Below are 22,998 nucleotides of genomic sequence, written 5' to 3' on the forward strand. Positions count from 1 at the left end.
AAGTTATTGAATATTAAGTTGGGCAATATTTTATAAAAACAGTTTTGTGCATGTCCTGCATGGTGAATATGCATGAGGTGGGCTGATGATGCCATGTCTCCCTTTCCCGTTTCTTATTATACACTACATGTAAGTTACACAAAGTTTACCCAATGTTGAGTAAAGTAGGAACATGCATGTTTGTTTGGTAAAACCGATACCAAATATTATGTAGATTTGCAATGTTGCGTGGAAATTTACCATTCAAACATGCCTTTTGTCCAATATTGGGGAAAAAATCACCCAACAAACGTGCATGTTCCCTTTCTACCCAGTATTGGGCAAATTTGTACTCTCTGTTTTTAGAGTGTACGTTATTACATAAAATCATTGAATAAGGGCCATACTTTCGAACGGGCGTGTAAAATAGGCCCCTTTGTAGCAAAATAAAATAGGTTGCATCAATGGTTATTGTATCAATTTTCAATATTCTTTTTTAATTCTTGGTAGACAAGATTTGAATAAATATAATTTCATAATTACAATACAAAAGAATGAGTGGGGATATGACATCATCAGCTTGCTCATTGCATACTATAGTACTGTTTTACCGAAATAATTCAACAAAAAAAAAGAATAATAACTTATTTGTAGATCGTTTTTGTATGAAACTTTCAGTCCTGCGTTTGTCTGAATTTACATTATCTGTTATAATCATATTAATTTCAGACTGGAGTATCACACGTTATAGGGTCTGCTCCAGAGTCTTTTATTACCGGTTCGGAATGACCTAAACAAGATGACATCTTGTCTCATTTAAATGACTTGAAACGGCAAAGAACTCTTTCTTATTTTCTGCATAATTTTTTCCCCTCCTCCCTTTTTTTTGAAAAAAAATCGTAATGACCAGTTGTCACCTGCGACCCAGCTATTCTCCTGGAGCCGCTCATGTATTAACTCATAGCATGCATTTCATCGTTCGGATATAGGGCGGAATGACGGGGGGAATAAAACATCTGGAAAATACAATCAATATTTTATGTTGGAATTATGGTGTTGAAATGGATATTAGAGAATATTGATATAAATCCATGTTGAATCACTTTTTTTGTCGTTTGTTGGTGAAAGGGGGGGGGGGGGTGGGGTCCTGATGCCTCTGCAGCGCACCAGGTGTTATCAACAATTCGTTATCTCGCTTTGAAGATTATCTCAGGATGTATTTTAAGTAATATAAGGCGCTTCAATGATAGGTTATTTGACTTTACCTCATCGTCGTTCGAGCAGTGCTTTGCGTTGTCTGAAAGACTAATTGTTTTAAGATGAAGGTCGCGTCTATTCTACTCCTATGCCTTACGGTACACACCCACGGGATATTAGGTAACTACTTATGATTTCTTCACCACATAATTGATCTTGCACTTTGTTTTATCATTTTCTATACTATTCAACTCGTTCTTTCTGGCCAATTTCACTATGTACCCACCATTTGTTGTGAAGATTATAATCGTTCATAGTAAAACAATACTGATATTGGGAGATTTGCTCTTTTTACTTGTCAATCCTTGCTAGGGTATATAGGCTATCATTGGCATTCATTTCATTAAGACGGATATTTCAACTATACATTTTGAAAATAATTTACTAGGAGTTGTTATTTGTATTGTTGATATTCACAATAATAAAAAATATCATTTAATGTTCAGGGCGAGGGGGGGGGGGGGGGGGGTTCACTACCTACTTATGGCCCTCCGTACCAGTATGTTGACTCAGTTGGTAGAGCGTCCGTCTCAAACGATCAATTGGACAAAGCAAATTTTTGGAGTATTTAATTTCATGTCTATTTCAAACAATAAAATATGGATTTTCAGCATCATTTTTCATCATTTTCATATTTTTTTATAAAAAAAAAAAATATTCACTATAGAATTAAGGTATCTAGGGATCGGCTCCAAAATATAAGTCATTATTTTTTAATTGACAACCTGCGGGAGGGGGGGGGGGGTTAAGCCCGCACCCCTGTAGATCTGTCGCTGATGTTTCGTTTGTTATCCTCATCCTACCTATCTTCTTTTCTTTGTATTGTTTACTGTATTGAATTTAAGCCTTTGTTTCTAATATGGTCCTACGCCTTCTTTTATAAACTTTAATATTTTCAAATTGTTCATGACAAAATGATTATCTGTATGAATTTATGTTTACAAAAATGACGAAATTTGTGAAATGGGAGAAAATAAATGTTTATTATATTATGAAAAATAAAAAAAAGGTCTTGAAACATAGCACATAAACAAGTTAAATCTCATAAAAGGGGAAATGGCATATACCATGATTACCGTTTTCAGTAACTTATGATTGTTATGCTGCGCACCACTCCGCACCAGGTCCGCGCTAAAAATAGTCCGCATCATCATGATCATAATTAATTGCGTTTAGTAAGTATAGCAGAGTCAGCGCTACTTTTACGATCACCCATCACAAAAATCGGGCACGCGGGCTTGGCGCTGGGCTGGTGCTAATAAAAGTAGCGTCAAAATAGCCCTCGCCATTGATAAATTTCACGACTTAGCGCAAGACCCGTCCGGATCAATAAAGAACAGCGAATTCCAACATTCTTTTTAAATATTACACGACTTTATCAACAACAGGGTTGGTCTCAATAACTTTCTTCAATTACGTAGTTGAAGAAATGTGTCAATTAAATTACTTTTTTTCAATTACAATTACCAATTACTTTTGTCAATTACAATTAAATTACTTCCTATATATCATAAATCAGATCAATTTATGTTTTGCATGTAGCGCCACCCATTTAAGGCACTTCTCACTAGCAATAGTGTATCCACTTTCCTCCCTATCGTGGGAAAAGATACAGTTTATTTCTCAAAAGAGAAATAAACAATACTGAGTAAATTGAATAATGAATTAAGTAATAAAGGAATATAACTGACAGTAATTTAAGTCAATAACAACTGTTCAATTACAATTACAATTACTTTCCCTTTAAAATTTTAATTACAAATTACAATTACAATTACTCTAGAAATGATATTAATTACGTAGTTGATCATTTATAGTACTTTGTAATTGAGCCCAAACCTGATTGACAATTTCTTTGATCAGGGGCCCGTTGCAGAAAGAGTTGCGTTTAAACGCAAGCCAAAAAATCATTCGCAAGTCCAAAATGCGCGCTGTTGATTGGTTGAAAATCAAGTTGCGCGTGATTTTTAGAGTTGCGATTGATTGCAACTCTTTCTGCAACGGGCCCCAGATCTTACTTCTGGAGGTCACCAAGTGTTATATATCATGAATATAAACACATTTTATGTAAATTAAGATTGGTGGAGGTGGTGGTGGAGATTTTCTATCTGATTGCTAAGAAAGCGTGAATGCTTGTAAGCAAGCAACCAGAGGACCGAGTCGGCTTAAGGTCATCTCAGAAGGACCTGGTAATGAGGATTAATGCCTTACCAAAGGGCACTAGCGCACCAAGTGGGAGTCGAACCCGGGTCACCGGAATACGAATCCCCTACTCTACCGACTGAGCTATCGCGCCTCCTACAATTACAATTACTTTCCCTTCAGAATTTTAATTACAAATTACAATTACAATTACTCTAAAAAAACGATATGTTAACCCTACATTACTGGGTGAATCACAGGCTCAACTGACTCATGCGTCGGCAGGTGCAATACAAGCCCCGATGCGTCAAAGGATTGCCAGTGCAACACTGTTTGTGGTAACTATGGAGACTGTTGCACAGACTACTCCTCCGTGTGCCTAGGTAAGAAAAGCTAAATAGATTTTATTAAAAAAAGGTCAACGATAGCAAAAACTTTCATTGCAGATCCACTTGCTTACATCTTCAATATGTCTTTCATTCATGGACAAGTCCCCAATTCCCTGAAAATTGCTAAAGTTATTCCAATTTTTAAGAAAGGCGATAAATTAAATATTAACAATTACCGGCCAATATCCCTCTTACCGTTTTGGTAAAATTTTGGAAAAAATAATATATAGCAGAACAATCAAATTTTGTTGTGATAACAACATTTTCTCTAATTTCCAATTTGGTATTAGAGAAAAGCATAGTACAGTCCATGCATTATTATCTTTTGTTGAAAAGGTTACTCATGCAGTCGATCAGTCTTCACATATGGTTGGTATTTTCCTGGACTTCTCCAAGGCCTTCGACACAATAAACCACGACATTCTACTTCATAAACTTTCGCATTATGATATACGTGGGAAGGCCTTGGATTGGTTCAGGAACTACCTTTCCAACAGAAAACAATTTTTTTCTTTAAATGATCACCCCTCAAATATGTGCAATATTAGCTGTGGTGTGCCGCAAGGAAGTATCCTGGGACCACTCCTCTTTATTTTGTATATAAATGACTTTAGCAGAGCATCCAGTATTCTATCTTTCATTATTTTTGCTGATGACACAAATCTATTTTTTTCTCACAAGGATCCGCTAACCCTTGCTGAAATAATAAACTGTGAATTAACTAAAGTTTTGAGTTGGATTAGAGCTAACAAATTATCAATCAATCTTCAAAAAACCAAATACATGCTATTCAGTAATACTATAGATTCGTTGCCTCTTGATATTTGTATTGAAGATATTCAGCTGGAAAGTGTCTCGTCAATCAAATTCTTGGGTGTCCATGTAGATAACAAACTCTCCTGGAAATGCCACATTGATAATATTTTCAAAACGATCTCTCGTAATATAGGCATCATAAATAGGTTAAAAACATTTATTCCTGTTACCTCTCTACTAATTCTATATTCTTCTCTCATATTGCCATATCTCAACTATGGACTCCTGGTTTGGGGTAATACACACCAAAATTTACTAAACAGAATATTACTACTACAAAAGAAAGTCCTTCGTATTATTTCGTTTATACATCCCCGTTCTCACACTGATCCGCTATTTCTCAAATATAATTTGTTTAAAATCCAAGACTTGTACTTATTCCAACTAGGACAGTTTATGTACAACTATAAAAACGACATGGTTCCCTTCGTATTCCACGATATTTTTCTTCAAAATAATAGTTATCATAAATATCCCACCAGACATGGCGACCACTTCAATCTGCCAATGCTAAGAACTATTTTTGCTCAAAGTACTTTCATTTTTACAGCCCCCAAATTTTGGAACTCTCTCCACAAAGATATTCAACAGGCCCCCTCCATCAACTCCTTCAAGAGAAAATTAAAAGTATTTTTGTTACTATCTTACAAACGAAATATCTCATCGGACAAGTCTTGTATTTCACACTTTTTCGTCATTATTTTCGTCATCAACCCCAAATCTGCACTGTAATGAACGAGGTGCTAATTTGGCACTTGCGGTGCTTGTATAGTGGCTGCGCTGCTGGTGCTGATTTTCTAGTTCAAAATTAAACTAGAAGATCAGCACTCGTAGTGTGGTCGCCGTGCGGGCGCCGTAGGTGCTGGATTGGCACTTCATTTTTTACAGTGTGTGCTTTCATGACCGTGTATGTAGCGCTCTCGTTGATCCATGTTAGCACGAACTTTGCTCTCTCTCTCTCTCTCTCTCTCTCTCCCTACTCTGGTCCCCCCTCTCTCTCCCTATGTGTGTATGTCTGTTCATCTATCTCTGTCTGTCTGCCTCCCTCCCAGTCACACACACTCTCCCTCTTTATCGGTCAGCCTATTTTTGTCTCTGTATTTTTTTTCTTCTTTGTTTCGTGTGTGTGTGTGTGTGTCTTTGATAATGCATGTCGTTCCGTACTTCTGTCACCTTATTTTCATTTTTTGCTATCATCCCTTTTGTTTTCTTTAAAATATTTTTTCCTATTTATCACATTTTACTTTCCCATTTTATATTATTGTGTATTTGTACATTTTGTGCAATAAACGAATTTCCACATTTCATTAACTGTTATTACTTAGCCTTTTCTCATTTGCTTAATATACATTATTTCTTCAAGTCGCTATAGGGGATCCACGCTCTACAAGCAATGCTTTTTAGTGGATCCCCTCATTTCCATACACGCTTAATACTATTTTATACAAGCTTTTATTATATAATTATGCTGACGTAAAATTGATTTTGTACTCATACTTTGATTTGTATCTGTATTTGATTTACATTTGTCATGGAAATGAAAATAAACTTCTTGAATCTTGAATTATGTGCAGGACCACAAATGCTAACGTTTAGCATTGAATAATGTATTATTTCAACTCGAAGAAGGATGAAAAATATAACACAATACCATTTAATGATTGAAGGTTTTTTAAAAACATATTGTACAATTTGTGTATATTTGTCAACTGATATGTCCACCCAAACTATGATAAAAAATATAACACAATACAAATTAATGACTGAAGGTTGTTTTAAACACATTGTACAAATTGATGACAATATTGTCCAATTGGCCGCTCAGTTGTAAATCGTACACAACTATAGTCAATGAGGTATATTAGTGCCTTTTCCTTACACGTTATAGGTGTAGTGAAGATTGCTTCCTAGACAGGTCATGCATAATAGACAAGTTAAGTCACAGGCACATAGACATACCTTCACACACACACCCACGCACAAAAAGAAACGGGAACTTAAGTCGACCATTGGCTGAAAGTCAAGTTGCAATTGATTTTTAGAAATGCGTTTGGTCGTAACTTTCTGCGACGTGGCAAGAGTTTCAAGTCAAGTTTGAATATTTAGCAAGAAAATAATTATGTTTGGATTCATTATGCAGGGGCCGCGGGGGGGGGGGGGGCTGACCATGCAAAAAATCACAATCATATGGTAATTTTGACGTTTTTGTACACGGTTTTTGAAAACTAAGTGGGGGGTTGTTGAAGGCCCCCCCCCCCAGCCCCCTAGTCTTCAGGCACAGACCCTGATTGGAACTTAATTCAACAAATGTGCCTCCACACAAAGACTAGAACATACAAAACTTGCTAGCAGTACACAAGGCATGAGTAGGCTGCACATTCAGACCCTTAACTCGAGTGAAGGTTTGCCCAGCAGACTACCACCCCCCCTCGATTCTGCGGCCCCTGTTATTGACTGAAAAGGCCCCCACAAATTGCTGCTAAACCATTTGGTACTAAATGTTCAAACGATATGTTTACGTAGAAAAGTGTAAAAACACATCACCATGTTTAAGAGGGCTGAAATCTTTCATTTATAATGCGAAATTAATTGAACTTAATATTGCAAAACAAAGAAATATTGAAAGATTGCACTATCAAAGTAATGTACCTCTGTTGGAAAAAATACTTTAATTACATCCATGATATGTGGATAATTTTTTTTTACCAACTTTCCGACGTGTACAGTTTGGATTTTTTTTTGGTATTTGTGTATCTTATACCACGTGTTGTGATTTTTATATATATTGATTTACTTACCGATTGTTTGATCAATAAAGAATTCAAAAGAAAAAAGGGCCCCTGAATTATCATGTGTGCTGTTATCACATACCAGGTGGCGAATATTCATGCCAGTCGAGATGCGGGGAATCCTACAATAGCAACAATCCGTGCCATTGCAACGATTTATGCCAGCAGTACGGGAACTGTTGCACGGACTACGACGATTTATGTTCAGGTAAGTGTAAACAGGGGGGGGGGGGCGGGGGACAAAGTGCCCCCTCACTTTTTGAAGCACTAAAAGTGTCCTTTTTTACGCATGAAAAATGCCCCCTGATGAACGTATTCTATGCCCCTTTCACCTGAGAAGGACCCGATTTTTATATGTTAGCAAGTGCCATTACTCGTATCAGTGCCAATTTTTACCACCAAAATGCCCCCTCACGAATGTGTTTTGTGTTCCTTTCACCTGTGAAGGGCCCGTCTTATGTACCACCTGCCTTCTTGTAAGTGCCCTCTCTCGTATCAATGCCCCTTTTTAAACCCAAGAAAAGTGCCCCTCACAGAGTGTCCGTGCCCCTTTCACCTCAGAAGGACTCTTTTTATTTGTTAACGAGTGCACCTTTGCCTTTTCATAGGTCCGTTTTCCCAAAATAATTGCTCAAGCCCCACCCCCTTAAAAATAGACCACAAAGAGAAAAAAATAGATTTATATGTAGGCCCTATATGCGTGTATATGCACGGATTAATGCAGTATTCCATTCATGTCGTCAAGTGCTCTAAAATCAAAGTTTTTACTGTGCAAAATTATACTTTTTTCTTGCTCGGTCGCTTAACGCTCCATCGCAAAATAACAACTAAATACATTAATGCGTTCTTGAAGTGCGAGTATAGGAAATCAGCGATCTCCTGCAATATAGTAGATTGCCTGGCAACGATTTTTTTTTTCAAATTAACCTATAAACTTCAGGGGCAGATCCAGGATTTTCCAAAAGGGGACGTACATTTCTCTGATGAAAATTTGACAAGCAAAAAAAAAAAAAAAAAAAAAAAACCAAGAAGAAAAATGTAAAAGCTTTTCACCTAAAATTTGAGACCATTTCGTCCGCGGAAAAATAAAAACAAATGTATAAAAAAGGTCCTCACATTCAAGGGGGGGGGGGGGCGCGCTTGGGTAAAAACTGTATATTTAAATTACAAATTGGGGTTATGGCTTTCATGGGGAGGGGTGCGGGCCGGCTGTTCCCTCCCCTGGGTCCGCCACTGAATAGAATACGTCACCCACCAAGAACATAACAATACTAATGCCATACATTTGAAGTATTAGCTCTAGACCTGTCCGTGTTTTGTCAGAAGCGCTCCGAACTTTTGTCACTCTTAAAGGGATGGTCCAGGCTGGAAACATTTATATCCCAAAATATAGAGTAAAATTCACAAAGCAAAATGTTGAAAATTTGATCAAAATCGGATAACAAATAACGAAGTTATTGAATTTTCAAGATTTCTATTATTCCGGTGAAACAGTTTTATAGGCACGTCTTCATAAATATTCATTAAATGGGCTGATAATGCATATTCCCACTTGTTCTTTTGTATTTTAGTATATATGAAATCGGGTTTATTCAAAAAATTTCTACCAAGAACTAAAACTATTGGATTGACAACTGATTAGGTGCATTTTATTGCCGCAACTTATTTCATCATAATTGAGACACATCATTTACACAATTTATGAAAAAATGAAACAATTATGATTTCATGTAATAAAATAAGAAAAAAGGAAAGTGGGGATATGACATCATCAGCTCACTTAATGAATATTCATGACGATGTGCATATAACTGTTTTTACAAAGTATTGATAAACTAAAAAATTCAATAACTTTGCTATTTGTTATCCAATTTTGATGAAATTTTAGGCATTTTGCTTTGTGAATTTTACTCTATTTATTTAGATATAAATATTTTCAGCCCGGACCATCCCTTATTTTTTTAATGTCTCTGTCACTATAAACTCCCTAATTGAGGCTAAACTCATTTAAAACAAATAGTTTAGAATCAGGCTTGCCCCTTAAAATGTCGGTGAACGGGGCAGAAAGCAGGAGGGCTCCAGGCCCCACCAAGATGAAGATAGGACTGATTGGCGAATGATATGCAAAACTGTACTTTTTATTATTTATAAGACACGTCCTATAATTTATAAACATCACCATTATTGCTATTATTATATAACATATAATATTTTGTATTGCATTGCACTTTCCGCCTTCATCTGGTGTTTACCAATGCGATATGATGATATTTTTTTCGAGTTATACCCTGTATATGAAGAGCTCACTTGCAAAAGGTCAATTTTTCATCAAATTTGATTTTTTGGTCTCAATGTATAGATTTTAGTAGCTCTATAAGATGATACCAAAGGAAAGTTGAAATTCCCATTTAAAAGTGATCAAAAATGGCAAAGAAAAATCCTTTTTTTTCAAAATGGGTTAGGTCCATTTCAGTTTAGTTGCAAAAGGGATTAGGTCCACACCGATTTTGTTTTGGTTAAATAATATTTTAATAAATATGAATAAAGGTAGATTTCTTTTATACCCTATTTTATGTTGTCATGTTAGGGAATCTTGAAAATTTAGTTTTGCATAAGAATATGCAATATAGGAGAATTAAAAATAATGATTTTCTTGGAGTGGACCTAACCCCTTTTGCAAACAAACTCTTCTGAAGAGCTCATTTCTCAAAAGGGGTTAGGTCCATTGTTCATAAATTTTATTGTTTTCTGTCTCAAAACCTCTAAATTTTTAGTCGCTTTGATGAAATTTACATGAAAACGTGAATAAGAGTGGCAAAGAAAAATAACTTTTTTAATCAAAATAGATTGGATTCATTTATGTTTACTTGCAAAAGGGGTTAGGTCCACAATGATAATTTTTAAAAGAATTTATAGAAAAAAATTGAAGACAGGTAGATTTCTTTTATACCCAATTTTATGTTCACATAATAGGGTAGTACATCATGACAATTTAGTTTCTCATAAGAATATTGCAGTAAGTGAGAATAAAAAACATGTTTTTTCTCAGAATGGTCCAAAGTGGACCTAAGCCCTTTTGCAACTAAACTCTTCATATTTTGCACTTGTAAGCGCCTTCAAGCGGCTTCTGAGTTAACGTTGCCGAACCGATTTATCTTTGGCACCGGCAAGACTTTGCCTTGAAGCGAAGAGACGTTATCTTTTACAGTGTGTTTTAAGTGTAACAAAGCTTGTGTGCGCTTGCGAAATCTCTTCTGTCCAATTAACGGCCCTATACTTCTAAAATCTTAAAATATTAGGCCTTAATTGCTGAGAACTATAAAATAAAGCCATTTTTGATATGATAAAATAATTTTGATTGGCGCATAAAGCGTCGTTAAAAACAATCAACAAGAACGGGAGTGTTGATCCATGTTTCGGATGGCGAGAGGGGATATACAAGTAAATGTAAAAAAAAACTATGTTCGAAGTCTTTAGTTTTTGAAAATATCGGTCTTTAAAAACGTGTGGAGAGAGTAACAATACAAACCCATTTCCTGGTAACCAATCCCACCCCTCCCTTTATTGTTTAAATGCCTTCACCTACATCTACAATACCCATAAGGCCCCGATGCATGTTTTAGATGACGAATTCTCAAGCATTTTGAAAATGAGTTCAAACGAAAAAAATGGGCCCTTGAATTATCACGTGTGCTGTTATTCATACCAGGTGACGAATACTCTTGCCAGTCGAGATGCGGGGAACAGTACGATCAGAACAATCTATGCCATTGCAACGATTTATGCCAGCAGTACGGGAACTGTTGCACGGACTACGACAATTTATGTTCAGGTAAGTGTTATCAGAGCTAACGGATCTTGACTCACCTTGTTACTTGTTAGGTATAATTTCAATAATCCTATATGAAAGGCCGTCGTGGAATTAAATTTTCTGCATGATAATCTAGACCCGATTCCACACCCTTTTTTCAGATTTAAGCGAGAGCTTGTAATTTATTTTGTTTATTTATTTTTGTGGATTTCGGGTCAGGGAGCATGCGCAGTTCAAAGTTGAGGGAACGTATCAAGCATGAGCACGCGCAGTTGCCGCCATTATAGTATAGTTAAAATACACTGAGCTAGAAGAAAATATACATGGAGCTATTTGCAGCGACGTGCTTTCCTTTTGAAATTATACATTGTCGCATGATCGCGAATTGACCAATCGTTTATCTAGAATACTCAAAAATATTAATAAGAGGGATATAATGTTGAATAACATGAAAATATAGCGCAGTCTTTCCTCCAAACCTATTTTTCTTTTACAAAATAAAAAAATCATCATAAAAAACAAAGATCCCATACTCTTATGAATGTTAAAATCATTCCATTCCATCCATTCCTTGTTTTTATTTGGCAATAAGTCATGATTTACTATTTTTGCCACCCACTGTATGAAAAGTAGGGTAACAATTTTATTTATTATTATCATTTTTTAATTATTTTTTATTATTTCTTTTATATTCATTCCTTTTTTCTATGAAAAAAATTAATACATATGAAACAAAAAACTGAGGAATACTGAGATATCAGCAAACAATAGGGATATCAAACGGAAATATTGCATAGTATTTCATCCAGACCCAATTATTTCAAATAATAAAAATAATAAACAACACAAGACAAGAAACAAAGAGCCAAATGTTGAATAACATGGAAATAAAGCGTAGTATGTCATCCAGACCCAGTTATTTCAAATTAAATTATTTGAAACACACAAAACAAAACTCCAAATATAAGACCAAACAATCCTTCGAACCAAGAACCTGTAATAAAACAAAGGTTAGAACATTGCCTTTATTCAAGACCTTGTCATATCAAAAGGTAATAAAGAATTATCAAAACTAAGACCCTATTATATCCTTATTCACGAGAAACAACAGTATTAAAAAGTTTAGTCTTTCCTCAAGACCCAGTTATGTTAAAATTATGTATAACAAATTTAAAAAAAGAACATGAGAAGATAAGACCCTAACATCTTTCAAATTAAGACCCTGTGGGAATTAATTAAAAAAAATCAAACAAATATAGATTATGTATCCATCATTCCATCTGCTACATCATGTTCACCATAACCTTTGTAATTTTTTGTTAAGAGGGTGTTAAGATATTTTACCAGTCAAAGGGTTCTGCAATCAAAATATGTTTCGCGTGATCTCGTTCATGTCGTTATACAGCTATTTATGATTCGCTATCTGAAATATACTTGTTATTTGCTTGTTAACAATTTACATTTCACACTTGTACTTTTTATTTACCTGATGAAGTGTTTCAGAAAAAGGGAAAGTTGTCATATAAATACATTTTGGTTTGTATATGCCTTTAAATGCGGTCTGAACAGTGGGCAATTATTGCTTTGAAAATTATCGAAAGGAGAGGAAAAGAAAAGAAAAAATAAGACAAGAAAAGAAAGGAAAATATTAAAAGAACATAAATGCAAATTAAATCAAATAAAACAACAAGAAGAAGTAAAAAAAGCATAAAAAGATAAAAAAAAAAATTAAAGAAGCAAAAATAAACTTCAAAAAAAAATAATGGCAAAAATAGTCATTTGTGACTGGTTGCCAACCAAACCAAACGAAGAAGAAGCTAGGCGTTGTGCGGTGGGGAAGTTGCAAATTGATGTAGAGGTTTGAGGTTCAAGCCCATGTTCCGTCTTTTGGATGGTGACATAAAGATGGGTTCTAGACGTAAATACTCATATTTTAATGATAAATAAACTAAATTGCACACACAAACATAAGCAATATTACATTTGTTTACCTCATTACGTCACCGATTGTTAGAAGAAACACAAGAGAGCTTGTAGTTTTTTTTATTTTGAATAAAATTGCATGAGGGAACACACCTGTGATAGATAGGCATATTTACATTACAAGTTTTGACTATGCCTCTCAAGGAGGGGGGGGGGGCAACTCCCCCCCTCCGCCAGTGCACTAATTCCACACAGCCATATAGAACAATTGAGTTATCATGAGAAATAGCGTATATTCTATTCTAAATATATTGAATTTGCATAGTGTGATGAAACAAATCTGTGGCGTAAGGAGCCAAAAATTTAAAGAAGGCCACGTATGGCGTATCGGGCAAAATTCATAAAACAATGTAACTGAGCAAAACAAAAATTAAGACATTTTTATTTAAAAAAAAATCAAATTATGACATCAAATTTCACACTTCTCTCTTTCCTTTTTAGTTCTTGGTCGTGATTTTTTTTTTTTTTTTTTTTTTTTTGGGGGGGGGGGTGCAGGCAAGTCTCCTAAGTCTCACTTGCGTCCACTAATCCGTATCTATCCGCGGCGGACGTAACTCAACGTAAGTGACTGTGTGACTGTAGCTTCACGGCTCCTGCAATTCCGTGATATTTAGTACATGTTAGTATGTTAGATGATACTCGATTATAGTACACATCATTGTTCATTTATTAAAGAAAAAGACGGAATTGAAAAAAAGACAGAAAGAAATGTAACTAACCATGATTTTTTTTCACATTTTCTTCGAAAAAGTATGTACATGCTTAAAGTGAAGTCTCTCATTCGTATTAATACAAACTCACTTTTATCATACAATAAAGGAGGAGGAGTAGGTGATCTTTCGTCTTTAACTGAAGCATTATGGGAAGCTGATGTCAATCGTATTAGCGGCTCAGACTTGATCGTCGATAAGCAAAGCTTCGTCAGCAGTGTGCCGGACCGAAATGACTTATCATCCCAGCCGTAAGTAAAATTATACAGTCTTGAAAGAGCCTACGAGTTTCCAAACGAATCAGAATTCAATCAATATGTAAATAATAACAGAAGTAGAAGTAGTAGTAGTAGTAGTAGTAGTAGAAGTAGTAATAGTAATAATAATGATAATGATGATAATGATAACTCACAACGGTTTAAATCATGAAATGTTTGAGCCTTAATTCGTCGACTTTTCTTCATTTATCCCTTCCATGCCTTCGGGAAATATTCCCACCCTCTCTTTCTCTTTCTCACACACACACATGCACGAAAACCCACACACCCTCACACACGCACACACACACATATATATATATATATATATATATATACATATGGTGAAATGAATGGATGAAGGGAACAACGGTAGGTGTAGCTTAAATCAAGGTTCCCTAGAGCTAATATATCTGCCCTTTGGAAAACTTGGTGATGCCGAAAAAATGCCTCTGCCGGGAATCGAACCCGGACCTCCAGCTTGGAATACTGGTGCCTTAACCACAGAGACGGGTTAGTAGCAAGGGCGACCCCGATCTGATTGACCGTCAGATAAACAGATTTTCGACACCATACCAATTATAATTTCCTTTGTCGGGTGCATGTAGGTTTAGAACAATGAAAAGCCGCCATGCCTCAGCTGGATCAAAGCTATTTCTTAGATACAGTACACGTATGAGAGAAATCATAAAAATGTATATTTGCATTACCATTGTTCTCTTCATCCATTCCTTTCACAAAATATGTAAATAAAAGAGTTGCCAAAGAAGTATATACATGTACATATATATATATTATACAGATATTGCCTACCTAGAGTTTGAATATAACATTTCCTCTCCCTGACGGAGTTATATTTTTCCCAAGGGATTATATTTTGCCCGAAGCGCGCAGCGCTGAGGGAAAATATTATCCCGAGGGAAAAATATAGCTTCGGAGGGGAGTTGAAATGTTATTTATTAAAACGATAGACCAGGCAATATCTGTTATATTATATAGTCTATGTGGATTCGCCATCAGAAATTGCATTCATCATCTGGCTCAAACCCGAAATTCTTGCTACAGCTCTAATCCATCTACGTCATAATAATTTTTTTTTAAATACATCAAGCGCGTACTTCATGCAATCGACGCGTTAACATTAGCGCGTACATCAAATAAACTACCTTGTTACGCAACTTGTATGCAGCGAGTGACGTCACCTTAGTGAATATAACGCCGCAATTGACAATACAACGCAGTATATTCCCTGAGGTGACGTCAAAACCTAGAATATAACAAATGCGATCCTCGCAGTTATGGTCACGTGATGGTGTATTGACCTATCACTGATTCGAATCTACATAACCTATGTAATATATTTATATATTACATGTGTGTATGGGTGTGTGAGTGGAGGTGTGTGTGGGTGCTAGCTAGATCGAGAAGCCCCTTTATCATGTTTATAGAGATATTGTTCGAGAAATGCAACCTGATACCACGAATGAGAGTGGAGGTCGGTGGGTTGGATGTTCCCTCGCAAATCAAACATTACTGTCCGAACGGGACAACTATTTTCTCCACAGTTCTGATCACACCTTTAAAATGAAAGAATTAACGTGTTTTTTTCTATTAAGTCATTTCGACCAAATTTTTTTCCCATTCATGATTACAGTCTCTTCACCTACGTGAACCAGGCAAGTATCTCCACCGGAACCTGGCCGACGTTCAGGGCTCTTCTTGATAACTACCAACGTCTCACTGGTACCTTAGATGTCAACTCAGCTTGGGAGAGTCAAGAGGTCCAAAGCTTCCTTGACGAGGTATTGGGAACCCAGGTGATGGACCTAACATACGATTACCTGCAAGGAAAGGGTAATGAATGCTAAATTTTTTTTCAGTTCTCCATCCTGAATAAACTTTTCCTGCTTAATAATATATCTATTATTCACAGTACTTACATTGTTCAATAATTTTCAATCAGTGGGCAAGTGATTCTGTTTAGAAGAAAAATTTAAGAGCATGAATTTTAAACTTGGCGAAAGGTAGTTGGTAATTACAGCCATAATTCAGCATACTGCTAATACGACCTTGAAACTTCATTTGTGTTGGCACTTGGCATAACATAATTCTCCAGTATGCTGAAAAAAATGAATTACTCGATTCAAGTAGAGATCTAAGTAAGATTATTCGAATATTACAGGTGAGACATGAATGGGCAGAGTCTTATAAACCTAGCTTCAATACATTTTTGTGTCACGACAAGAGAACAGCCACACTGTTAAGATCTTTTCCGGCAGTAACCAGCAAGGGCGAAGGATGGTTTGAGCATGGGTAGGTGGAACTAAAGTAGTATGGGGGTGCACAGTGGCGTACCGTGGGTCACGGCAGGGGGGGGGGGGCACCCGAAAAGTTTGAGTGACTAAGTGGGCGCGCGAAGCGCGTTTAAGTGCCACTGATCTAATACAGATAAAATAATGCGAGCGCAAAGCGAGAGCTGAAAAAATAAATTCAGACCTAAAAAGGGGGCATTGTAAGCAAATTTTTGTAATCATGATACGTACCTGTCTCACTAAACAATGCGAGCGCGAAGCGCGAGCTGAAATTTTGGCTATGATATTGACCCCAAACAGGGAGATTTTAAGAACTATCTTTTAGGAATTCATGAAGAGCATTCGTATCTCACCATAGTCATCTGATGCGAGCGCCAACTATTTATGTTATGCTTCAGTGAGCACCGCCAGAAGGCAAAATTGTCACTTTTTAAAAGTCACAAGCAAAATATCATGACTTTGATTCCAGTTTATTGGAACGAATTCCTGATTCTCATCATGAGAAATAGTCGGAAAGCTTGTAAATGGCACTTTCTAAAAGACGGTGCAACTTTTTTGCTAAATTATATATCCTCACACTCTGTTGTTATTCTCCTTTTCTTGCCCTGCCACCAGGCTACGTTTCCTCAGTATCTGATTTCAGAGCAAAACTTGAGAAGATGTGGTTTGAGCCCTACACCCGTTCTGGTGGCACCCTTGACACCTCCGGTTTCGAGCACGTGTTCGTTGGCGAGGTCAAGAATGGTAAAGTCAGTGGCTATCATAATTGGATGGCATTCTACGAGGACGAACTGGAAGGAACAGTCAACTACTACGGCTACACCAGCGAGAACATGGTAGGTGCACTGCCAGACCGTTGCTTTAAAAAAATGTTGCTATTTTTTCAGAATTTGTTGATTAATATTTTATTCAAGGTGTTGAAGAGACTGATCTGTTGGTGAAAAAAAAAACCCGTACTCGTGTTGGCGAACTCTGATCAATATGATCAGATGATTATGGTTAAAGGTTCCATAATGCTTACTCAACTGTTGAGCGATTTGCAGAACATTTGCGAATAATTACGCTACGCTAATGTCACAAACGCCCCCAACAACATGGCGTCAATTGAGGCACTTCTTTCTTACTGGGGTCTCTGACAATTTAATCGCATTTATTGTACCACCGACGCCTCGCAACGATTCTTGCCTAGTTCAACGGATAAACAAAGGGGGAAAATGACCTTTCATATTGTCTGTCATTGGAAAAAAAAAATTCCGTTCAAGGGACTTGGGATGTCAGGTTTAGTGGATATCTTTATTTGCGGTTCTTATTATGCTTGAATCAATTTAGGGTTGAAAATTTAGTTACTCAGAATTGGTTTATGGTGCATTAGACGGGTCAATATACGACCAAAAATAGCCTTACCCGGAACAAATTGCAACAAATGATTTTTCAACGGTATTTTGTACTATTTGACCTCAGGAATAACATACTAAAAATCTACCAAAATCCGCATCCGGGAAAGTGGTTATTTTCAAGATGGCGTCCAAAATGGCCGCCATTCACTGAAAATGGATACAACTGACACATTATCCACCCTAGAATACTATTTCGGTTCATATTCCATGGTCTGGGGTACAAACATTGATTTAGGCTAGGATGCATTATGAGCCCTCCAGTGTACCAGGCAAATCCAAGATGGCGCCCAAAATGGCTGCCGTAGGCTGAAAATCCACAATTAATCTAAATTTGTTTTTTATTTAATGGTTTTAAAGGTGAAATAGTACATTGAAACAAGTTACAAGGACAGCCAGTGGTCGAGTGTGTCCAAAAATCCAAGAAGGCTTCCAAAAAATGAGTTTAAAATGGCTGTTGATAATTAAAATGGACATTTTATATCCGCCTGGGACATAATGATTTTGGTGTCTAGACCATGATTTCAATGGTCAAATAAGACATTGGGATAAGTTACAAGGACAGTCAGTGGAGTAGTATGTTCAAAAATCCAAGATGGCTTCCAAAAATGGAGTCGAAAATTGCTGTTGCTACTTAAAAAAAACCGACATAGTTTGCTCAATGTCAAGAAATATGATTTTTGTGTCTATACCATGGTTAAATGGGTCAAATAATACATTGGGGCAAGTTACAAGGAAAGTCAGTGGTCTGGTATGTGCAAAAATCCTAGATGGATTCTAAAAATTGATTCTGAAACGGCTGCTAATACTTAAAGCGGACAAAGCTCATTTCATTTTGGCCTGGATATGTGATTTTGATGTATAAACCACTGGTTTCAAGGGTCAAATAATATATTAGGATAAGTTACAAGGACAGTCAATGCTATGGTATGTCCAAAAATCGAAGATGGCGTCCAAAAAATGGTATTAGAAATATGCTGCTGATACTTAAAGCGGATCAAGCTCCTTTCATATCGGCCTGGAAATGTGATTTTGGTGTCTAAACCACTAGTTTCAAGGATCAATTAATACGTTAGGGCAAGTTACAAGGAAAGTCAGTGGCCTGGTCGGTCAAAAAATCTAAGTTGGCTTCAAAAAATTGATTCTAAATTGACTGCTGCTACTTAAAGCGGACATAGCTTATTTCATATCGGCATGGGAGATGCAATTTTGGTATCTAAACCACTGGTTTAAGGGCCAAAATAATACATTAAGACAGGTTTTAAGGCCAGTCAGTGGTCTGGTATGACCAAAAATCCAATATGGCTTCCAAAACTTGATTCTTAAATGGCTGTTGATACTTTAAAGTGGCATAGCTCATTTTCAATCCGCTGTGAGATATGATTTCGGTGTCTAAACTATGATTTCAAGGGTCAAATTATATAAATGGACAAGACAATGGCAGTCAGTGGTCTAGTATGTCAAAAATTACAAGATGGCTTCCAAAAATGGAGTAAAAATATGTCTGATGTTACTTATAAAAGGACATAGTTTGTTTAATATCTGTCTGGGGAATATGAGTTTGGTGTTAAAAGCATTGTTTAGAAGGGTCAAGTAATACACTAGGGTAAGTTACAAGACCAGTCAGTTGTCTGTTTAAAAAAAAAATCCAAGATTACTTCAAAAAAATGGGGTGTAAATTGACTGTTGCTACTTAAAAGTATGCATAGTTTATTATAAATACACCTTGGAGGTATGATTTTGCTGTCTATACTAGAGTTTACAGGGTCAAGCAATACCTTGGGTTAAGTTGAAAGGACAGTCAGGTGTCAGGTATGTCCAAAAATCAAAGATGGATTTAAAAATAGGGGTCTTAAATGACTGCTGTTACTTAAAAGTGGATGTAGAACATTATAAATACACCATGGGGATATTATTTTGGTGTCTACACTAGGGTTTCAAGGGCCAAACAATACTTTGGGACTGGTTACCATGATATGCAGCTATCCATTTTGCCTTAAAATCCAAGTTGGCTTAAAAAATGGGTTCTAAAGTGACTATACTGTTACATAAAATATCTACCTGTTAGAAATAATCTTGGTGCCTACACTTAAATGCATGGGGACAAGTTATCATATTGTTTAATGAGTTGGTAACAGCACCCATTTTGATGAAATTTTAGAATCCATCATGGATTATTTGACAAAATGGAGTACTAACCATCCTGTTTACTTGTCCGAATGTATCATTTGACCCTTCATACCACAATTTGGACACCAACATTATTTCTTGCAGATGAATATTGTAGAACTCTGACCACTATTGAATGATATGAGTCGTTTTAGATTCCTTTAAAAACCCTCTTGTGTTTTAGGCGAACTGGACAACTGCATATCAATGTAACCAGTCCAAACGTATTATTTTAACCATGAAACCATAGTGTGGACACCGAAATCATATCTCCTAGGTGGATTTTAAATGAACTATGTCCATTTTAAAAGTAACAGCAGTCATTTAGACTCCGATTTTTGGAAGCCATCTTGTATTTTCGACATACTGGACCACTGACTGTCCTTGTAACTAATTTTCTGCCTTTTGAAACCATGATATAGGCAACAAAATCATATGCCCTTGACGAATAAAACATGGACTATGTCCATTTTTAAATACCATCGCGGCTAATTGATACTATTTTTTAAGCCACCGTGGACTTTTGGACATACTTGACCACCAATCCTTCTTGTAACTTATCCCAATTTATTATTTGACCCATTTAACCATGGTATAGGCACAAAAAATCATATTCCCGAATATTGAACAAACTTTGTTGGGTTTTTTTTAAGTAGCAACAGCATTTTTTACTCCATTTTTGGAAGCCATCTTGGATTTTTGAACATACTGGACCACTGACTGTCCTTGTAACTTGTCCCAATGTATTATTTGACAATTGAAACCATGGTCTAGACACCAAAATCATATCTCTCAGGTTGATGTGATATGAGCTATGTCCATTTTAAGGATTAACAGCCATTTTAAACTCAATTTTTGGAAGCCATCTTGAATTTTTGGACACACCAGACCACTGGCTGTCCTTGTAACTTGTCCCGACGTACTAATTCATCATTAAAACAATCGGATGGAAACCAAATTAAAGCCACTTAAGTAAGTAATAGATGAATTGTGGAGTTTTTAGACTACGGCATCCATTTTGGGCGCCATCTTGGATTTTCCTGGTACCCTGGAGTGCTAATATTCACTCTAACTTGTATAAATAAATTCTTTTACCCATTGGACCATGGAATATGAACCCAAATATGATTCTAGAGTGGATAATGAGTGAGTTATATCAATTTTTAGTGAATGGCGGCCATCTTGGATGACATCTTAAAAATAACCACTTTCCCGGATGCGGATTTTGGTAGATTTTTAGTATGTTATTCCTGAGGTCAAATAGTACAAAATACCGTTGAAAAATCATTTGTTGCAATTTGTTCCGGGTCAAACCATATATCGACCCGTCTACATTTCGGAGGTTATTTGGCATGGGCGGATAGCAACCCATAGGAAAACCAACACAAATCACACGCGAAAATGTAGTAGCAACCAATTATCACCCCCCTCCAAGATTGACCCAGCTGTTTCTCTTTGTATGGTGATAAGAACCGGGAATGTAACGACGAACACCGAGGGCGTTATGGGTGTATTGCAATTAAATGCGCGCGAAGTTGAAATGTGCGCTACTTCTTTCATGGAAAAGTCTTGGGTTTAACGCGAGGAGCTCAAATGCAATTCAAACGCGATATAGCGTTTTGCCTATAGTTTGACAGTTCTTCACACGCGTGTCTCCATTTAATTAGTGCTACAATGGCACAGTACTTTATTAAGATTTAACAAGCAGACACGTAGGCCCCCGAAATGATTATTAGTTGTCAAACTTTCCAGCATCGATGCGATATATGGATACATTTTATACTTGGTTTCTTACCATCTATTTTCTCCCTTTGCCGATCGACCTGCAGCCAAACCAAATCCTGATGCAGTTTCGCCTTGATGCGGACAATGGTTCCGCGTATTACAAGGAACTCTCTTCCATCCTCTACGGGGCAAGTCCGGAGTTCGAACTCGCAATCTTCACCGTTTGCTTCATGGAGAATCGCAACACTCTAAGTACCTTCACCATCGATGGCGGTAAGGTACAGCAAGTGCAGACGTGGGACTACAATGGCCAAGATTACATAGGATCCGCCTACTTCAGTGTCTAATAGGGATCATATGGATCAAAATAATTCTGCACACCATTTACTTTGCGCATAGTGTATACCTTCATGTCTTGGGTAAAATGTAAACTGTTTAATCATAATGCATCATGAACATGATCATAGTGAGAGGATAACATGTGCGTCTAAACAGAAATACAGAATTACCTAAAATAAAATTTATCAACTCAAAATTTAACAGAAGTATTTTTTCGAGGTACAATTATTATCATTATTTTCATTATTATTATTATCATCATCATTATTGTTGTTATCATAATTATCCTGTAACGAACTAATAGCTTATATTAGATAGAGTTTATTATCCGGCTTGCATCGAATATGTATATCAAGTTAATGTTCAATAGAAAGAGAGATACATGTCATGATATAACATATGCCTACAACTGAAATGAAATTAAACAAAAACAATGCATTCGGTTGCTGGTGTCTCCCTTCTTGAGTTTGTTTCGAAAAAAGAGAGAAAAAAAAAAGCAGAGCAACGTAAGATGACGATTTATCCTAAGGGAGTTTGCTATGATTTCTCAAATCATCAAAGAGAGAGAGAGAGAGAGGGGGGCATACACACATAGACACACAGACAAACACCCATACATTTATACAACCTTATAGATCCTGCAATCCTTCTGGAGCGCTCTATATATATCATGTATACGTCAGTTAATGAAGAAGCTTGTTTATGCCCATAGAGCAATCGTCAGGTCAATGATGAAGATACTACAATGAGAAAACATGAAAAGGGTATTACTCAATTACATAAAAGTAACAGCTACTGCTGTAAGGTTAAGCCAAGAACAAGAATTTATAATCCCTTGTCGATTGGCATCTTCTTGCACTCCAGGAAATTCCCGCTCTTTTATCACAGCGTAGAATGCCAGAAAGGGTCGGAGAATGTCCCCATGT

The 22,998-nt window shown here is 36.5% G+C and overlaps 1 protein-coding gene across 2 annotated transcripts; it reads left to right on the top strand.

Moving 5' to 3' along the window:
- Positions 1-1,227: 1,227 nt before the first annotated feature.
- Positions 1,228-22,510, top strand: LOC129280061 (uridylate-specific endoribonuclease-like). 2 transcript variants are annotated; one of them, XM_064112199.1, is made up of 8 exons: positions 1,228-1,356; positions 3,639-3,761; positions 7,458-7,580; positions 11,082-11,204; positions 13,986-14,127; positions 15,788-15,987; positions 17,061-17,281; positions 21,838-22,510. In XM_064112199.1, exons 1-8 carry the CDS (start codon positions 1,299-1,301, stop codon positions 22,078-22,080), a joined length of 1,233 nt encoding a protein of 410 aa, XP_063968269.1. In that variant the 5' UTR covers positions 1,228-1,298; the 3' UTR covers positions 22,081-22,510. The 2 variants fall into 2 exon arrangements, with proteins under 2 accessions (XP_063968269.1, XP_063968271.1); XM_064112201.1 differs by lacking the exon at positions 3,639-3,761 and having other exon boundaries at positions 1,237-1,356.
- The last annotated feature ends 488 nt before the right edge of the window (positions 22,511-22,998 follow it).

The sequence above is a fragment of the Lytechinus pictus genome, chromosome 17, assembly GCF_037042905.1.
Source record: "Lytechinus pictus isolate F3 Inbred chromosome 17, Lp3.0, whole genome shotgun sequence".
NCBI lineage: Eukaryota > Metazoa > Echinodermata > Echinoidea > Temnopleuroida > Toxopneustidae > Lytechinus > Lytechinus pictus.

Coding starts and splice junctions, on each gene's coding strand:
- LOC129280061 (XM_064112199.1), top strand. CDS start 1,299: ATGAAGGTCGCGTCTATTCTACTCCTATGCCTTACGGTACACACCCAC. Junction 1,357..3,638: donor ACACACCCACGGGATATTAG/GTAACTACTTAT, acceptor GGTGAATCACAG/GCTCAACTGACTCATGCGTC. Junction 17,282..21,837: donor GCTACACCAGCGAGAACATG/GTAGGTGCACTG, acceptor ATCGACCTGCAG/CCAAACCAAATCCTGATGCA.